General features: G+C 41.2%; 1 protein-coding gene across 1 annotated transcript; it reads right to left on the bottom strand.

Annotated features, from left to right (window-relative positions):
* Positions 1-1,940: 1,940 nt before the first annotated feature.
* On the bottom strand, positions 1,941-17,045 carry atoh8 (atonal bHLH transcription factor 8). The gene is made up of 4 exons (XM_023417846.2): positions 15,189-17,045; positions 14,444-14,599; positions 11,371-11,562; positions 1,941-3,697 (listed from the first exon to the last, which is right to left on the bottom strand). Exons 1-4 carry the CDS (start codon positions 15,825-15,827, stop codon positions 3,692-3,694), a joined length of 993 nt encoding a protein of 330 aa, XP_023273614.1. The 5' UTR covers positions 15,828-17,045; the 3' UTR covers positions 1,941-3,691.
* Between the last annotated feature and the right edge of the window lie 3,271 nt (positions 17,046-20,316).

Genomic DNA, 20,316 nt, shown 5'->3' with positions numbered 1-20,316 from the left:
AGAGTCAGTCCGACTGAAATCTTCATTTATAACCATGGAAACAGTGAACAGTGTGTGGATCATTGTTGGTTTGCTTTTGATTTCTCCTCATGTTGTTCTGAGCTGCAGTGATGAAGAAGAGAGTAAAAGCTTCATCACTGTCAGGAATCCTGTCCATTAAAGAGTCTGTGTTCAGGTCAAATGAAGCTACAATAGTTATTATGTAGTTATTTAGTGATAAACTCTCCTCTGTTTGTTAGCACTCTTGATCTCAAACCAGTCTTAACAAGTCATCAAATATCAATATCAGAAACTCACATATTGTACCAAACATGTGAAACTGTCATCAAACAAAAATTTGAGTCATGATTCAGTCAGGCTTGAACACAGACATGATAACACCACTACAAATAAACCACCAAGGTAGCCTATGTTGAGATTGCACAATTATCTATCACCAGGTCCCCCAACATCGTGGTTCATTTGAAGTGGATTTTTGCCTGCCATGGCATCCCTCAGGTCCCCATGTTGGATAATGGGCCACATTTTCAGACAAGCCTTCACTTCCTTTGCATTTTCGTATGGGTTCATACACATCTGAAATAGAAGGTTTTACCTTTAGTTTGATTCATGTTTATGCACAGAACTGAGCAGGAAAGGTGGCGACCCATTTAGATTTAGAATTTAACATTTAGATTTAGATTTAACATTTAGATTTAGATTTAAAATTTAACTTTTAGACTTAAGATTCATACACATTGTTAATTTATATAATTAAATAATTAGATATAACATGATGTTTTACATGAAGTTCTGTCTCAAATGTGAGCAAAGTGAGCTAAATATTCAGAATATATCAGCTAAAAAGTTGTAACTCAATTTTTACATTTGGCACCCAATAGAGAAAGGAGACACCTCACTTACAATCATTTCCTGTAACTGTGTCATATGGGTTCGTCCATCTCTCTGTCCCTGTAGGAGACCAGCAGCAGGTCTGAGTCTGTTCACTCCAATAGGAGAAGTGAACCTGAACACAGATTATGATTCTTTCACTCGATTGTCACCAAAATAATATTAGATTAATTTTTCACAAACCTCAGATCTTCAGAACATTTTTTCATTAAAATGGCATTTTTCAAACAGATCAGGAGAAAATGAACTTTATTAGAGACCTGATCTTTCTCAGCAACAAACTCTCGCAAGATCTTGTAGCACAGATCTCTTCTCTCTGTTGGTTCTGGTTCTGGTCTCACTGCTGCAGTAGTGCTGCTGTCCAACCTCAGAAGTTTAGAGCAACTTATACGTGAATAAAACGTGTGTCTTTGCTTAATAATACTCTCATTGTTATTATTATTGAACTGTAGAGAGTATTATTAGACTGATATGATCTTGTACTGGGTTGATCAGATATTAAGCTAGCAGATAAAAACATGCAACAAAATCAGTTGTAAATTCAAATTGTATGTAGCGTTATACTGTATTGTTATGTTTTGACATGAACAAGCAATCACGACCACGGCCACTTAGAAGGCAGGAAGTCTAGACCATTTCACACCATCGGTGCTGCTTGTAATCATGGATGTATTATATTGTGTCAATCTTTTGTTATAGAGTATCTTTGGAAATAGCCATCTCATTCATCATGAAGCTCGACTGCTGGAGCTTCAAACTACTTCTCATCTCTTTTCTCATTAGTGTATACAGAACACGATGCATTAATTACTTAACCTTTAATATCCCTCATTTACGCACTAACACTGGCAGAACTGGTTTCACGTACTTGCAGTTTAAATGGAACAAACTGCAAACTGCCCTCAAACTAGAGTCTTACCCACCACACCCCCGCCCATAACTGAGTTCAGTAATAGTTAGTTGTTAATTAAACAGCTTAATTGTCAGTTGTGGTTGAGATTGTTAGCATGTGAAATGGAGTGAACAAAAAAAAAAGGGAAAACTCAAACTCAAGCTCCAATTTTTATTTCATTTTTCTATGAATAAGCACTTTAAATTCACTCAATTAATTTACATTTATTTTCTTTAATAAGACAGAGAGAGAGAGCGAGAGAGAGAGAGAGAGAGAGCTAACGTTAGCTAGCTAGCTAACTAACTAACTAAGTTAGCTAAGGAGACAACAATAAGACAACATTAAAACTGCTGGGGTGTGATAGGACTGTTAAGTTCAGGGGATGGGACACGACAATTCGACCATATTCCACTGGTTCCTATATTACTAGCAAATGTTGTCAATGCTAACGATAGCTAGTTAGCACATTTCAAGCTGCTAAATAGTTTTAGCATAGAGACACCAGACCTAGTTGCTAAATAGTGTCAAATTTCCTAAAGGTCAAATGAGCAGTATATTTATACTTTGTGTGGGTAGACCTGGCAAATGCCAGCAGTCAGAGATTGGGAGGGAAATTATCAAACGAAGACACAACAAGGCTAAGATAACAAATCAAAGACACAATAGAAATAGGTAAAGCCCCCCCCCAAAAAAAAAAAAAAAAAAAAGAAAACATGGAACATAAGATGTCAGAGAAAAAAAAACCTTGAGGCTGGTGTGACAAAATATTTTAAGATTACCAGTTTATTCAAAATAATGTTAACATTCCCAGTGTCAGTGTTAATGTTAACTACAGTAACATTAACCATGCACCTGCACCAGATGAAGAGGAGGAAAGTGTTTGGACAAAGGCTGATTGACAGACTGATGCCGGCCTCACAGATACTGCTGTATGTGGAGACAGTGACAGTGTTAACTCAGCTGGGGGAGATGATAATCGGAGCTAACAACAAAGCTAATGATGGAGCTGACAGAGTTAACAGAACATTGACTGGGCTAGTGCTAGTGGGAGCTAATGGATGGATTCATGATATAGAGCCTCATAAACTGGAACACACCATAAGCATATATTTTTAGCTTGAAGTTAAATTTTTTGCTGAATTGTAAAGTGGCATTTTTTTTTCCTTAAAATTAAATTCATTGATATTTAACCCTGCGACAGTCTCAGAAAGACTCAATCACAACAACATACAGTGGTGTCAAAAGTAATTACTCCACTATAAGGCTATGGTTTCAAAAAAGTAATAAAAATAAAAGTATTAATCAGACCACCCACATAGGAACGTAGCGTTAGCAGAGCACTAAACAGTGCTGTCCTCGCTTCTGAAACAACCGCAGCACATTTAAGGTCTATCCATGCATTGTATCAGAGTATTATTGTCATTTTTTACATTGTTCACACAAACATAATATTTTGAAATATAAACCATAAAACAAACATGTAATATTAAAAAACTGCTGAATGAACGAGTCTTGAGCTGCAGTGACTATTTGTCCTGAATGTTTTGTCCTCAAGTGATGTTTGTTCTGAAGATGATTTTGCAGTTTGAATGACTGCTGCCAGGAAATACTGTACGTACTTCAATATGGTATTGACAAAACAACAGTGGGAAATAATTTTCTCCTGAAGTCAGTCATCTCTGTCTTTTTGTCAGATGTTCATGGGTCCTGACACATCTCAGAGAAATAGGCTACTGATGTTATTTCATCTGCTAATATGTGGTGAGGGCAGTTCCTCCTGTTCTCTCTTCTGTTTATCCACGTCTTCGTCTTGGCTATGATCCTCATATCACTTGTCCTTCCAGTGTCTTGAATCCTCATAGTTTTGTCAAGAGCTCCAAGTGTTGTGTTTGTCCACTGCTGTCAGCGTCACTCCTGGAACACAAAGAGGAATGAGTCCATTAAAAGCCCAAACTGAAGGTTTGAGACTGACTGCAGGTCACTGTGGTCTCAGATTCTGCTCTTAATGTCTTTTGGTGAAGTTTTGAATCTTCACATCCCACACACTGTGATTAGGATGTTTACATATTGTGTTGTGATTATTGTATCTCATCAGACTATTCAGTAGTGATTGTATTACTTGAGTGTTGTTTACAGATCACATTTCTACAGTGAAACTGGAAAGATAGAAGTGTATTGTACTGTATACAATGACTCTTAAGAAGAAAAGACTGTGGGAGTAATTTTCTAATGTGCAAGCACAATTGACGAGCACATTTTGGTTATTGCTAGTCAAAAGTCAAATGTCCAAAAAAGGCTGCTTGACAGGCCTTACAGCATTTGTCAACGGGTCACGATCACACCCACAAAAATGTCAGAAACTATAGATACAAATGCTGGAAGGCAAGCTAGCTTCAGAGACAATACCCTGCTGCTGCCACAGGAGGGCAGTAAATGATAAACCGGTATCAGATCCTTTATGGCAGTGGTTTGCTGGGGCCTTGGAGGTCCCCAGCAAAAAGGGGAATCATTTATTTTCACTATAATTCCATCCATAAGTTACACAATGACAGAATGTATGTTGTATGTTGATGTATGTATTACTGTTTTGGTCATACAAAACACAGCTAGAGTGTGATCACATGTCAGCTTGGGTTTGTGTAATTTTAGGTTTTATATTGTTGTGATTTCACCAAATTAAGTGACCAAAATATCATGGACCAAAAGAGAACTTAGCTCTCGTCCTACTCTGAGCTGGTGAGGGCCAGACCCTGCAAGATACACTCATTCCTGGCCCTGAGACTAGGTGACCTAACCACTAACTCACGCATTGAGATCAGTTTTAGTTGTCGTAACTATTCCTCCTCTCCACACTAGCCATGACAAGATTCTTTTGAATGCATTAACAATGTAAGAGTTCTTGTTCTGTGTAACAGTGGCTGAATATGAATGACTTAATAATATGATTATATAAATCTTCTTATTGATCAAATGATGCACTGACAACAAGTCACAGCAAGTCTGTGTAGCTGGTAGTTTTTTGCAATATATTTGTATAAATTAGTATATTTTTTGTCAATTGATGTTTTTTATTCTACATTGTTTCATCTGACGATGGAGAAAATAATGTACACAAAGGAAGAACTCCTGGCTTTAAAGTTTACCAGATATAGAGTTCAACATCCCATACCGGCTGAGCTGAAGAAGCCATACTGTGGATGCAGAGCCGGGGCTAAGCTAAAGGCTAGAAGATGGTGATATAAACCTTTTCTACCAACGATCCTCGATGGGAAATGTCAACTCCCTGGATAACAAGTGTGATGAACTGGAGGCACTTGTGAAGAAGCAGCGAGCATATCATGAGTGTAGTCTCATGTGTTTCACGGAGACCTGGTTAAATGACAATACTCCCGACCGCTGTCATTCCTACAAGCCCTGTGTACTGAGGCAGGCTGCAACCACCCGCTCATACAGGAACTGGACCCCAGAGGCCAGTGAGTCTGTAAGAGACTGTTTTGAGTGCACAGACTGGAATGTCCTGTTGGAGTCACAGGGAAGTGATAACAGCAAGGACCCTGACCTTGATAGAGTTGTTGAATGTACCACGGACTACATTAACCTCTGTATGGACACTGTAATACCAGCAAGGACTAATTATTATTGTTAATTTATTATCAACTGTTTTTATTATTGTTAACAATGAGCTAATGGACACATAAATTTCCCCTAGGGATAAATAAAGTATCTATCTATCTATCCATCTATCTATCCATCTATCTATCTATCTATCTATCTATAGCAGCTACCACAGTCAGTTGGATCAATGCATGAAAGGGATCTCAGTCTGGTCTATTACGTCACAGTTAGGTAGGGGCCACAGAATTAATCTCAACCACATGTTCAGATCCAAGCCAAATATATATAAGCTGAAAAAGCAGCTTCTACACACAATAAGTCTTGACTGAAAAATCACCTGTATTAACATCATGTACCAACTAGAATGTGTCTTTCCTGAAATGTGCATTTCTTGAAGACAATGCAATGTGATTGCTGAAAGCTCTTGTAGCTTGCTTGCTGCCCCTTCAGCCGGCAGGTGTTGCAGTTTTCTTGCAGCTGCAGCAGCTCTCAGCTCTCACAGCTAGCCTGCACTTCTTTCAGCTATTAAAGCTGATAGCTCATAGAATAAAGAGTCTTATTCAAGGTCTCATTCCATACAACTGATCCAAATTAAGTTGAAAAAATTGCAGAAAACATCTAATGAAACAAATGACTGTGGTTTATATCAATCTCTTCAGCATCATCCGCTGAGTCCATGGACACCAGGACCATTCTTCTTGTATGCCTCATGGTTGCCAAGATATGAGCAAAACCTTTACCAATATTTATGAGCTGATTTCTCACCACATGGTGGCGCTATCACTACCATTCATTTTTATGTACCATGAGGAAGCTGTTCACTATGTTCTCTCATGTTTTGCTCACCAGAAAACCAGTCAAAATATCATAAAATCAGCTGTTAAAGATATCTGCACCAAAGGTCACAGAACATACAACATATACATGCTGAACATGTTAGCATTGGAATCATGTTTCTAGCTGCAAGAGTGTAGAACGTATGTGTAAAATGTACACAAGAAAACAGAGGAAAGAATAACTAGAATGTGCATTTCCGTAGAGAATGTGTGTGATTGTTGCAGCAGAAGCTCATTGTTTTCTTGCAGATCTCAAGTCTTTACTGCAGTAAATATGAAATATCAATAGAGGGCCCTCAAAGACCCCAAATGACTATCACAACACTTGTGTGTTTACAGTCTGATCTCTGTTAGTGACATGAAATGCCATCAATGCACCACTGGGGGGCACCCGATGACCACTATGAAGCTGGCACAACACAGTTTTGCCAGTGCGGTCCACTGTTGGAGGGTCACAAAATCACATCACAAGTCAACCAAATAAACAGCACATGACTTCTCTAAAGGAATACTGATATCCATGTAGACAATCACTACATTTAGAAAGACAGAAAACACATTTATTACAAGTTACTGACAACGGCAGTCAGTTGTGTTGGCACCCATAGTGTCACTCAAATATCACTCTCACCCAAACCAGGGATTGAACTCAGAACCTCTGGGACCCAAAAACTGACCCTTATTTGCAGAGGTGTTAACTTCTGAATGATTGACATGAAGCACTGCTGAACTGGTGGTTTGCAGTGAATGAGAGCTTGACTGTGGGTTAGCTGTCGATAAAGGTTTAAACCTCAGTTGAGTTAGATGGTGACATTTAGAGAGAGGAGGCCTGTGGCTACACTGTGATGCCTGTTTTGTGTTGATGGAGATAAATCTGACCAGGAGCAGGTCTCCAGAAACCACTGCTCCACACTCTAGCTGGTCACATAACACTGATGAAATCTGCAAAAAGCTGTGAAACCCTTCACTCTTCAGGTAACAATCACAAACATTTTCAGTAGATGCAGAGCACAACACTGAAAGATCAAAGTCTATCAGTGAGTATTTAAAAGCTTGAATGGAGGTTGTGGCTGTGGTCTGTGTGATTGCTGAAAGCTCTTGCAGTTTGCTTGAGGCCGGTACATGTGACAGCTTCTGCAGATTTCTTGCAGCTATTAAAGCTGATAGCTCATACAATCCACAGGTAAAATATTTTTTAATTTTACACCTCATGGATTATGATCATGAAAAATCTCAAATCAGTAACTGTCCACACGGTGGTGCTATCTGAACAATCTTTGACCATGTGAAGCATTTCACCATGGACCAGCTGTTTCCCAACTTTCAGTTCTATAGCCTTTACAATTATTGAGATATTAGTGATCTTATGCACTTCTCATTAAAAATTTAAAACTTGTTAATTATAAGATATCGACAAGCTGTTCACTAACTAATATGGCCTCATCATGCTTGATCATTTGAAATGAATCCATGTTTCTTGCCATTACTGTGAGAGTGGTACGGATTTGTATTAAACAATATGCACTCTAGCACCCCCTAGTGACAAAACTGAAGGAAACTCGACAGTCAAAAAACAAAAAAAGAAAAAAGAGCGGAAAGAACTGGTGAAAGTAATCTCACAACTTGACACTGTCCTCCTGTAAGAAACAAGCCCACAGCTCCTCTGTGCAGCAGTTTATTGTGTTTCATGGGCAGACACCCTCTAGTCGCCATAGTCATTGTAACAGGAGCAAAGGAGGACAGGTGACGAAGTATATAGAGTGACAAAGTCCATGTTAGGAAGAGGTCAGGGTGGATGGGTGGGTCAACAAAACACAGGCCTTTAACACAGAGAGGCCACGGCTCGTTTTCCCAGGGGAACTCAGCCACCAAGATTGACTCTTATATCAATAACTGCATGGTATTATCATTACCATGACGACGAAGGTCTGGTACACTGCTATGCTGTGATGTGTTGTATATCAGATACATATATATGGTCATTCAGGTGGGAGGACTTATTGGACAACAATCAAGGCTGAGGCCCAGGAGCCTCAGAGCCCCAGGAGTCCCAGAAGCTCCATGTCTTCCATCCTCTGTCTTGTGCCTCTGGTCTTGTAGAGGGACTGTAAGATCTGGTTTTCAGACTTGAGCTGTTTTAGTTAAAGAAGCTATATGCAAGTTTTGCATTAGCAGCTGTTTGTTTGCCAAGACCTTCAGCCATCATTGTGTTTACATTACAAGAGGTTGTAATACGTCCTCTGAGCAGATACTTCTTCAGGACAGACTGGAGGCTATAGTGAGTCTCTATCACAAAGTGAGGAGACAGACCGATTGAGGTGGAGCAACCTGGTTAGCATGCTAACTTCAGTAGAAGAAAAGACAGAGTTAACATTTGGTGTTTGTTTCCACCTCTGGAGACAGGTGCTGAGAGTAAAAACATGATGTTTGATGCTGAACTCACAATGTTTCTTCTAGACTGGTAAGCAAACAGCTGTTAATGCTAACGTTACCTATGTAGCGGTAGCAAAACTTACATATAGCTCCTTCAATATTTGTTATAAAGTTGTGTTTTATCACATCATTTAATTTGTTCTGTTTAAAGTGATGAACAGTCAGAAAAGCTCAGGTGAGGTCGTGTTATTCCATCCCAGGAGAAATGTGAGGCTGCAACCAGAAATTATTTTCATTATCAATACGTCTGACAGTTATTTTCTTCAGTTATCAGTTAGATTGTTCAGTGAATGAAATGGTGATAATGCCAAAGTCTGAGCAACTAATACAAATATATTGGCTTTACTGAGAGAATGAGAGGAAACCAGCAGATTCACCTCTGAGATGCTGGTACCAGAGAGGTTTTGGAATTTCGTGCTCAAAGTGACTTAAAGCTCCATATAGTATAAAGGTGGATGTCTATGTGTTGTTTGATTTGATATCTATATCTAGGTTCTATATTAATACTGTGAAAGTATCAAAGCCTCAGTCCACAGAGAAATGCACACAGCCTGTATTCAGAAACTGAGCCTTAAAACCAGCCGTCAGGACTTCTGGAACATTGTGATGTCACAACAAAGCAGTCACTGCTCTCAGCCATGGCCTAAGCCCCGCCCACCTGGAGCCAACATCCAACCTTGCAGACTTGGTTTCTCAGAGTGTTTACTTGAAATCTGCTATACTTTTATTGGATCACTCAGAAAACAGTCAGCCAATCAGAAGAGAGGCCTTTGAGATTGACATTGAGCCTCCTCTCTTCTGATTGGCTCAATGTACGAGACTATGTGCAGATTTAGTTTGGACCTCCTCTTTTAGTAAATACATCTCTTCCACCACTGCTGCTACAACGTGAGCAGTAGCAACTGCAGATTTAATTCTTAGTGTCGACATGATTGTTAGATTGTTGAGATAAAAACATTTCCAGACCCTCAGCTCACAGATTTACCATTTCATTGTGTGAAAGACACAAAAACACATTTTCTCTGCTGTGACCTCAGGCTCAGTGTGGTGGAGCAAAATCACAATGAAGCAAAAAATGTCTGTTTTCCTCTGAACTGCGCGTACAGACTCAGTGACTCTGAGAAAATAAAAAAGCATTTGGTTCTTGCCAGACCCCCCCCCCCCACACACCACCACCACACACACACACACACACACTCCCCCCACCCCCTCATCCCCCCACTCGGACACACACACCCTCTCTCTCTGTCTTTCCACCAGCTGCTGCTGTCTGACAGGCTGATGATGACTGTGTTTTTTCCCCTCCTTGTTTCAAAGTATGTTGGAGCAGATGGCCTGGAGAGGCAGAGTGGGGGAATGTTGGAGAGACTGCTGGGGAATGTGCCAAGTGTTTGTGTGTGTGTGTGTGTGTGTGTGTGTGTGTGTGTGTGTGTGTGTGTGTGTGTGGTTTCAGTTCGCGTGCCTTCTCGCTGCCCTCTGCCCTTCATGGCGCCAGCTCCACTTCCCCTCCACTCTAAACATCTGGTGTCTGGGACTTTGAGCACACACACACACACACACACACACACACACACACAGAAAGAGAGAAAAAGCCAGCTAGCAGGGAAGAAGCCCTCAGCTAGTTTAAATCTAAAAGAGCAGCATGAGTGTGAAGGTGGAGGAGAGAGCTGTGAAAACCTTTTCTTACTAACTTATTTATTCCACGACCTTCAGTGTTTAATGTGTTGTTGTTTAATGCTGCTGTCAGACATGTTAAATATATGCTGTGCATTTCACACTCATACACACACACACACACACACACACACACACACACACACACACACACACACACACACACACACAAAATAGTGAACTAGTGAACTCTGATTTTGTTCTGCACACAGGAAGTGATTGGCTGGTGATGCAGCAATTAATCTAATCAGTTATCATCAAACCTACTACCACAGGAGCGGAGCAGTGAGGCAGATAGCACCAACAGCACACAACATGTATTCACTACAACACCAACTCCGACTGTGACGACTATTAACTGAGTCAGAGATTTAAACACGTGTTTGTGCTGTTGTGTAAAAATGTTTTCCAGTGGAAAACACAGTCCAGAGTCGTGCACTGAGCTCCTCAGTCTGTTTCCTACAGCAGAGACAGGGACGTGTCAGATGTCAGCACAAAACAGGGACAGCGCAAAACCTATGTTTGAGCCCCTGACTATTGTCTGGAGACAGACTTTAAAAACTGAGAACCTGTGAGAGGAACCACAACAACCACACACACACACACACACACACACACACGAATCCTTCCTGTCATCAACGTCCTCCTCTCTGACTGTAAGAATCTGTTCTTTCCTTCAATGAAACTCTAAACTTCCTGCAGATGTTTCACATTCAAAGTCTGAAAGGATAGGATTATTTTCTTACACGCTGCTGGAAGGCTTTTAATGTGACACATCTGAAGAGGAAGTGCCAACTTTCACTGACAGTAAGAAGAGACTGGTGTTGTGAGGAAAACATGACTGTGTTGTTGTACTGACTGAACATTACACCGATTCCAGGAAGACAACAGGTAAATATGGTGAATGTGTTTGTGTTGACATCAAATCAAAACAGAGAACAGGAGGATTCTGACTGAAACATGATCTCATGTACATCTATTATACAGCAGGGACATTAGAAATAAAGGCCGGGTGTGAAGATGCCTCACCTTCCTCTTCTTGCTCCTGCCCTCGGCCTGCAGGGTCCTGGTGCACTGCTCCACACACTGAGAGAAGCTCAGGCTGCTATGGTCTGAGCTGTAGTCCAGCTCAGCCAACTGAGCCAGAGACAGGATGTAGTTGCAGGCGATGCGTAATATAGCCAGCTTGGACAACTTCTGCCCGTATGAGTAACATGGCACCTGGACAGAGAGAGAGGAGGGAGATGGAGGGAGATCTTTACATGTCTGATCAGCAAACTGTGAATGAACTGCATTTTCTTCTTTTAATCTAGAGCTTTATTGGCCGGCTTCTGCCCTGTTGCTTTTGGCTCCTGCAGGATGCCGTCGATGCTTTTCACATCAACAAAGCAGGTAGCTTTGTCTTAAGCCACAGCAGGCGTTACAGCAGGAAAAGCAAAGGTGGAATCAGTCACTTTAATAACAGCTGCGTTCTATTAAGATCAGCCAGTTCCAGCTCTGCTCACTGACTGGGACACTGGAACATTGTTAATGTTATTTGTTCCACCTGAACTTCCTGCTGTGAAGAGATGTCTTTGAGCTGAGGACACACAGCTGTGCACTCTGATCTGGGGCCAGTTTCACAAAGATCTGTCAGAGTGGTCTGTAGTGTTGGTCCAGTCATAGATCAGTCTGTTAGTCCTACTGTTTCACTAAAATAAAGACTGACTCATTTTAACTCAAAAACATTAAACACCTTGCCCCCAGACTAACTCAGGTCTAAGACCAATGTTTCCATGGTAACAATCAATGACACCTGCGCTGACAAGTAGCACCCAACAACAAAAAACAGCAAACATGGCTCATATATGTTGTTTGCTAACATTGTTATGGCGAGAGTAAAGAGAAGGGGAAAAGTTTTTAGATATTTTTTTCCAAATTTTTTTATTTTTTTGTTTCACTCTCCACTGATTTTTACCCAGAATTCATTGTACCACAGTCCGGCTTAATTTAGTCAAGAACTAAAGTGCTTTGTGCAACAGATGAATTTAGACTGAGTCTATCTGAAGTCTGACTGATTGTTATATCTAAGACACAGTCAGTTGGTCTTTGTTAAACTAGCTCCTGGAGAGTTCACCGTCACAAAATCACCATCATACAGAAAGTGTGAGGAGGCATTCTGATATAGACTGCATCTATGAATCCTAAATCCTGACATCTTGTCAACTATTGTGATGAGTTATTAGAATAATTCTCAGTCAGTGAGGAATGATGTTTTCCTGTATGTTGACACAGGTATGTGTGAAAAAACCAATAAAATAGAACATGAACTGAAATAAACACAGTCATGGAGTCCAGTTCCATCTGCTCTTAAAATGCACATGTACTCTGATTGTCTGGATCCTCATCCTCTGTCTTCTCTCAGTCTGACATCAGAGAAGATACTTCAACTAAATGAATAATCAACAGTCAACTGTAATAAATGTGTTGAGTTCATCATATATTACATTAGTTTAAAGTCTTCAGCCTACTTCAATAATAATCTCACAGTAATAACAATATCAGTAGGGCTGTGATATTACATTAACAAGAAGCAGAGAGTGTGTGATGTCATCATCGCTGTGTTTCAGTCATCAGATTATTTTCTCATTATCATTATTATTGTTTTATTTTAACTAATTATGTAACCAATAAGTAATTCAACTAACAAAAACTAGTCTAATCTTTGGAAAATGGTCTCAAACTCTGTCTCTGCCGGTTGCTATGGAAACAGAGTGCTCATTGATAGGTTATCATTGGTCTTTCAGTCTTCAGCTTCCTTCCCCTCACATTTTCATGTTTCATTAATGACTGATAATTAACTCTTGGAGAAAATGTAGTTACCCTACATATTTATGTACACTACGCAGGCCTACACCAACATTGTATTTATTACATGAATGCCTGATGTTGAACCCAACACCAGGCATTCATGCAATTAATACAACTGGAAGACCTGATCTGATCTGATTCTCATCTCTAGAAATCTCTCAGAGCTCATCAGAGAGCCAAAGCTGTGACATCCCAGGGCTGAGACCAGGAGGTGGAGTACAATCCTCCTGCAGTTTCCTATGGCTACGTCCACACAACACAAATGAAAATAATCTCCGTCCAGAGTAACACACCTGAAAACACCTACATACATGACCATTCATGTACACTGAGCATGCATGAGCAGTAAACAGGAAGCAGATTGTCTTCTCTGCAGTTGATTATTTGCAAAAAATACAAGAATGAGGAACAGCAAAGAAAGTTAAAATGCAGAATGTAAGCTGAACAACAGCTGCTAGCAAAGACAACAAGGTCAGTAACACTGTAATACATTATCATGTTGTATTCACCACCGGTAGCCGAGGCTGATGAGAGCCAATCAGGAGAGACCGTGGGTGTCTACATTATCATTTCCGAAGGTCTCAGTTTTTGCCTTTCCAGATATAACCCAACCCCAGAGTTTTCAAAATAAAACACAACCCTAGAGTTTTCAAAATAAAACAGGTCCAGCAGAGTTTCCAAAACTCTCATTTTCAGGGCTTGAAAACTCCAGAGTCGTGTGGACAGCAGGAGGAAATGTAGCAAAAGAGATGAGTTGTTAGTTTTGAAACAAAAACGTAGTGTGGACGTAGCCTTAGAGCTGTCACCCTCCCAAAACTGCCCACCCTCAATAGAAACTGTGTCTGCCCCCCGACCACCTGAATGCAGTAAATCACTAATCAACAAAAGAGGCATAAATCATAAAAACCAAATACAACGACTGTCACAGAACCAAACTAGTGTTCCCGCCTCACGGGCGTACGCCTCCATTAACAGGTCCAGTTACAGTTAATTAGTGTAAGAATTTGTTCAGTTATGGCCACAGGTCACAGTGACCCTTGACCTTTAACCACCAAAAGGCTTCTGTGATTAACATGTGTCCGCTCATTGAGAGCACAGTATAATGGAAGTGAACAATACATCTTGTTCTTATTTTACAGTGCAGATGCAGCATCTGCAGTGTGTTACAGAAAACCAACAACACCTTGTGTGTGTCTCTTTGCAGTGTTCATGTGTACAGTGTGTGTGTGTGTGTGTGGACTGTGAGTCTGACCTGCTTCCTCAGGGCCTCGAACGCAGCACTGATGGTGTGGACGCGGGTCCTCTCCCTGGCGTTGGCGAGAAGCCTCCTGGTTTGCTGGATGGCTTTGACCTCCGGAAGACGCCCGGGTCCATCCGAACTCACCCCAACCCGCTTCCTGGGAGAGTCCTGAGAGCAGATGACCAGAGGGGGGCCAGATTATAGAACAAATCCAGTGCTGAGCAGTCACTCAAATATATACTGTATATATATATATATATATATATATATATATATATATGATCTGTTGCAGTAAGTCCAGAATGGAAACCAAGAAACAAGGAGGAATACTGTTCAATATCAGACTGGTGCCAGTTAATCAGAACCAGGTCTCTATACGTGAACACAGATGCTCTACTGGTTTCCAAACATACCAGCTGCTGTTTGTTTCTAACTGGTCACCAGAATAACCAAATGGGCCTGAAAGTGCATTTACTCCTGGACCTGGACCTATATCCACAACACAGTCTCATGTGCACTTTAACAGTGGCTTGAGACTCATTTGGTTTCAAGCCACATTGAAAAGTACTGATTACTAATCATTAATGAGTGTTGCTCGTATCCCTAATTAGCAGACACATTAGATAAATTAGCCCCTAAAGAGGTAGACTGCACAGCAACTACACATTTCAAACTAAGGATCATTTCCATCACTCATATAAAATGAGAGAAAACAGGGAAATCTCACAGCAGTATTTGTAGCACTCCACATACTCACCTTTGGAGACTGGACCTCAGGCTCCACGTGTTCGTGACACTGAGAGGTCTGGGAGGTTCTGGGGAGTGGCAGAGCTGCAGCTTGGTCTGACAGAGGTGGCTCTAAGGAGAAGGCCTGGTGGCTGGGTGAGTGGCTGTGGCTGCTGCTGCTGGCGGAGGTTGACAGGGGGAATGTGGAGCGAATGCCCAGTTTGAGTCTGTTGGACAGAGGCTGGGAGATGGCCGTGGGCCAGTGGGAGATCTCCGGGAACTGGGACAATTTGGAAGTGATGGCTGGCACGTTAATACCAATCCTCATGTCAATGGCACCACTCTGAGCTGGAGCCATGTTGGCCTCTGGTAGTCCTGACAGGGTCCCCATGGTTCTAGCTGTCCCCTCTTGTGACATCATCAACTGTCTCTGCAGCGGAGCCAACCTGCCGACATCACACGCCTCCGTCTGGGTGTCATCCACTGAGTCCACGTCCGACATGTCCGCCGGGTAGGTTTTTATCCTCTCAGGCTCCACTCCACTGAAGAGTCTTTTAGGTTCTCTGGACTTCCTCTTGAACTTCTTGTTAGTGTCCGGCACAGAGACCAGGACTGGGTCTTTGTTCATGGATCTGTTCCATGTGTCACTCAGTGGATGAGGATTCTTCATTTTCCAACAATGAGTTTAGCCAACAAGTGAAAGTGAAATAAACTTCAACAATTCTAATTTCAAAATGAGACTGAACGACCAGAATCAACTGAAAACTAACAAAGAGTTTCACTCACAGTCAGACTGAGTGTCCTCTGTCTGCAGCTTCACCTGCAGGACACATTACGAGAAAACTTGGAAACTTCTTGTCCCAGTCAAACCGTCCACTTATTTATAATGTGCACACACTGAAGCAGAGTGAATGTTGTTCAGTAAGACTCCTGCCTTCCTGCCAGAGCTTCAGCTGCCAACTGTGTAACACAAGCTGTTCAACCGCTCTGACAGAAGCTGCACAGCCGTGTGTTACTTTAACTTCAGCAGCAGGTTTTCTGTGGCTCCGCTCTGTCTGCATAGCAGCATCCTGAATAATCCACAGTAATACACAAAGCTGTGTAACATCTGCTGTTCCTGCACAAGTCGTCCCACTGGATCGAGCTTTCCCTCAGCTGTGAAGGTTTCTCTCTGTGTGAGCAGAGTCAGGGTTACAGTGGAGCTGTCTGAGCGTGGCTCCAGTCAGTCTGCATAGCAGCACTGTGAATAACCCACACTGATACACACACTGAGCACAGACAGGCTGCAGAGGAGCTGCAGCTACTCAACTGAATAAAAGGAACAGCACATGAACAGGATGTCAACTCTTCACACTGACAAACACAGACCCAGTGAGCAGTCATGTTCCATACAAACAGCCTGACAACTGCTGATATACACAAGGAAACTGAATGATGAGATCATGAGTCTATAGATCCCAAACACCCAAACTTCACTCTAACACACACTCTTAATACACACACCAAACCGCAGAAGACAGTGTTAAAGGGAGATCTGGTCTCGACTACTCCAAGTTCAGAATGTCCCCTTCATGCCGCCTCGGTACCGGGACATCCCTCTGGAAGAAAGCCTTGATAGCGGATATCAACGCTGCCACTGAAAGGTGTGCGGCGGGAGAGCCTGCTCTCTGTGAGCTGGCTCCACGGGACCCGGTGGCTACAGTAAGTCACTTGTTATACAGATACGGTAACAGTGGATTAGTCCCGCAGCTTATCCTCCTGGGCGGACACCGGTGGATCCTCCAGGTCCAGGTCCTGCTCCTCCGCGACTGTCTCTGCTGGTCTGGAAACGTTAGAGGACGGAGCAGAGAGGGGGCTCCCTCTCCTCTGACTGCTGGCGTCTGACTGGCTGGAGCTGTCTCACACACACACTCACACACACACACACACACACACACACACACACACACACACACACACACACACACGGCTCAGCAGCGTCACATCCTGGCGTACAACAGGAACTCACATGCTCGATTGAATTTTCCCAATTACAGATTTTCACAGTTGTGAGCCTCATCTCTCTGAGCTGAGCTCCTCTTCAAACTCTTCTCTTTGTCACATGCAGCTCAACTCAACCACTCACCTCATGTTCTACATGCTCTAATGCAACTACACACTTGATCCAGATCCCAGGATCAGGTCTGGGACCACAGTCTCCAGACAAGATGACTGTGTCTGTCAAAAGACACAGACAACAAGCAGAATCACATTTGATTTTTACATGAACTACGATTCAATTACAAGAAGAAGTCGAAGATGAGGAAGTAGAAGAAGTTAAAGAAAAGTAGTAGAAGAAGAAGTAGAAGATGAAGATGAGGTCAAAGAAGTAGAAGATGTGTTTGTCCCTTTGACTGTGAACACGTGGCATGAAGCTGAGAAGCATCCTCACCTGTGCAGGTGCTCTGTTAGACTGGGATCAGCTGTGGTTGGTCGTCTCTGGTTTTAGAATAGAGCAAATGTCACACTGAGTCATGTGGTCTCAGGTTGTCTCAGGTTTTAGGTTCCGGGTGGAACAGTGTAGAAACATGTAAAATGTTTGGTTTTCTGTGTTGATTGTATTTATTTATTATTATTTTATTTTCTTCTTCTTCTTCTTGATATTGTGCAACACTTTCAACTGAGTTGAATTGAATGAAAATGTGTAAATCGTCAGAGGTTTGGTGGAGGCTGAGTTTAGTGTCAAAGGTCATCCACAGTTTAGTCACAGAGATGCTGCTGTGCTTGCAGTGTGAAGAAACAATGGCTGCTACTGTAAAATAAAATGATAAAATACATAATAAAACCTAACGGTTCATGGTCACATCATGAAGCTACATGTCCCACATCCTGTTCATAATATAAAACAAGTTTTAGCACCAAGCGGTCTCAGTCCAGACACTGTGGGACACGAACCAGTCACAGCTGTTGTGGTCTGTGTACATGTGTAGGTCTACATGAGTGGATTGATTATAAAGATAAATAGCAGTATACAGTCCTGTGGAACTTTGAATGGGACTGAACCGGAGGAGACATGAGTGCAGTGAGTAAGGGGAAATTTCCATAAATATACGTCTATTAAATGCATCTGAACTTTTAAAAAAAAATTCTATTTCCATTTATTTAAATTGGAAAATTTACAAACAAGTTCTTAAATAAAAGAAACAGATACAAATTTCTCAAAAAAGAAGAACAAAAAAGAAGTAATACTTGTGACAGACTTGAGACAAGTATTTCAGAGCAGCTATGATCTGCTGACATGGACTTCTTGTCTTACAAATCAGAGAGACTCAAGGTATCGATCATGATCGATAAGAAACAACTGAAATGAGGGACTTGATATAAGAAATTTTGCCTTATGAATATAAAATTTCCCTATTAAAAGGATGTTATTGCAATATTGCATAAATTGTTTTCCTTACATTCTACATTTTTTTGTTCCTCAATGTTAATGACACGTGTTTTTCATAACTTTCAAAGTGTTTTCAGAAAGTAAAACAATGAGCAGCAGTGGAAAAATGAGTTGTGTTTTCTTGTTCAGTCTTACACAAAGTGCATCAGTATTCATGAATGTTCAAATGTACATGTGTTGGATAATTGTTAGGTCATGTTTTCACATGTATCAGAATCTGAAAGGAACAAGCCATACTTTGCCTTGAAACCGTCTGACGAACACGTCGTCTCCATGTACGTCACCTGGTTAGGGTGAGGCAGCAGCGCCATCAAGTGGTGACATCAGAAAACCGCAAGACAGATTGACTCATTTCATCAACAGAAATAAGAAGAAAGAAGAGGACAGACAAGTTGAAGAAGCTCATTGACAGGAGAGAGGGAAAACTCACGACGAAGGATTAAAGCCAGACATTTAGGGAAAAAAAGAAATCTGGAATTTCGGGAATAAAGTCGTAATATTACACACTTGATATTTGTGTAGGGCCTGTGTAAGAGCTTAGGGTCGGCGTGGGTCAGTGCTCACACAGCTACATCATCATGGATAAAGCTCCAACAATCACCATGACCATACTAAACTAAACCAAAGCACTTTCCCATGAGCAGTGAGGGGGTTTCTTTATTTTTTGGTTAATTGTATGACTTGTAAACAAGTAGGAACTTTTTATATTGTGACTTTTTTGCATTTTATTTTGTTATAATTTCATTTCATATATATATTGTCAATTTAATCGCTTTTACAAAGTAGTTTGAACAACTTTTTCAAAGAAGCTTTAGTAACCAAACTTTTCCCTAGTGTAGCTTTTCTGTAGTTCGTCCTCCACTGTAGTCATTGGTAACTTGCAAAGCTGTGCTTTCAAAGTAGCTCCCCCAACGCTGCTTGTATAATCAGCTACACAGACTGAACACAACCCCCCTGACAATATGCTTAAATCTGATATGAACAGTCATTCACAAACTACAGTGAGAGCCATCAAATGATCTGACTATCAATAGTAGTACATGAATGCCAATATAGTCACTAGTAAATGATGCACAACATGCATCAGCAGCAGCTTCTTCTCTGCTGCAGCTGATGTTTCATCATGTGACTTTGTTTTTTTAATGGACGTAGCAGTACAATGTGGAAAATTAAAGTACTTGAGTAAAAGTAAAATGTCAGAAGTAATTAGTCTCTTCCAATGCTGCTTGTTTTGTCCTTTTGATTTTTAGGAGTTTTGTAAATCCTAATCTCTCTCTTTATATCAGATCTAATTTATTCTCAGTTTATGTTCTGTGCACATCTCCTTCATCTCAGTGAGATTTTTTTCTTGCTTTAATAAATTGTTATAAATTCAAACTTTCCCTCCTGACACCTCATTTCACCTGCAAATAATCCTGAAGAAAAAACCTGATGAACCATGTGATCAGTGTTCCTCCTCACTGTCAGGAGTCTGGTTCAGATGGAGCAAACACTCTGTTAGGTGACTGATTTATTAAAAAAAAAAAAAAACACAATTCAATCAAATGCAGTGCATCTAAAAACAACTGGAATCAGAAACTTCTAAAATATCCACCATGGTTTTTACTAAACTTGGTAAAGCCTCCAAGACGCACAGAGATAAAAACCCACTGAGGACATGAGCTGCTCAGTGCACCCTCTGTTCGTCACACAGCCTGACCACACAAGATGACGACAACACCACACCACA

The sequence above is a fragment of the Seriola lalandi genome, unplaced genomic scaffold (genome assembly GCF_002814215.2).
Source record: "Seriola lalandi dorsalis isolate HSWRI2012SDOR001 ecotype SW California unplaced genomic scaffold, Sedor1 jcf7180002054578, whole genome shotgun sequence".
NCBI classification, from domain to species: Eukaryota; Metazoa; Chordata; class Actinopteri; order Carangiformes; family Carangidae; genus Seriola; species Seriola lalandi.
The sequence above is the reverse complement of the archived record's forward strand: the minus strand, read 5'-3'. Positions and strand labels throughout refer to the sequence as shown.

Excerpts from the sequence above, each read along its gene's own strand:
- atoh8 (XM_023417846.2), bottom strand. The coding sequence starts at position 15,827 with ATGAAGAATCCTCATCCACTGAGTGACACATGGAACAGATCCATGAAC. Across the intron at positions 14,600-15,188 it reads CTGAGGTCCAGTCTCCAAAG|GACTCTCCCAGGAAGCGGGT; the intron begins GTGAGTATGTGG and ends ATCTGCTCTCAG. Across the intron at positions 11,563-14,443 it reads TCGAGGCCCTGAGGAAGCAG|GTGCCATGTTACTCATACGG; the intron begins GTCAGACTCACA and ends CTCTCTGTCCAG.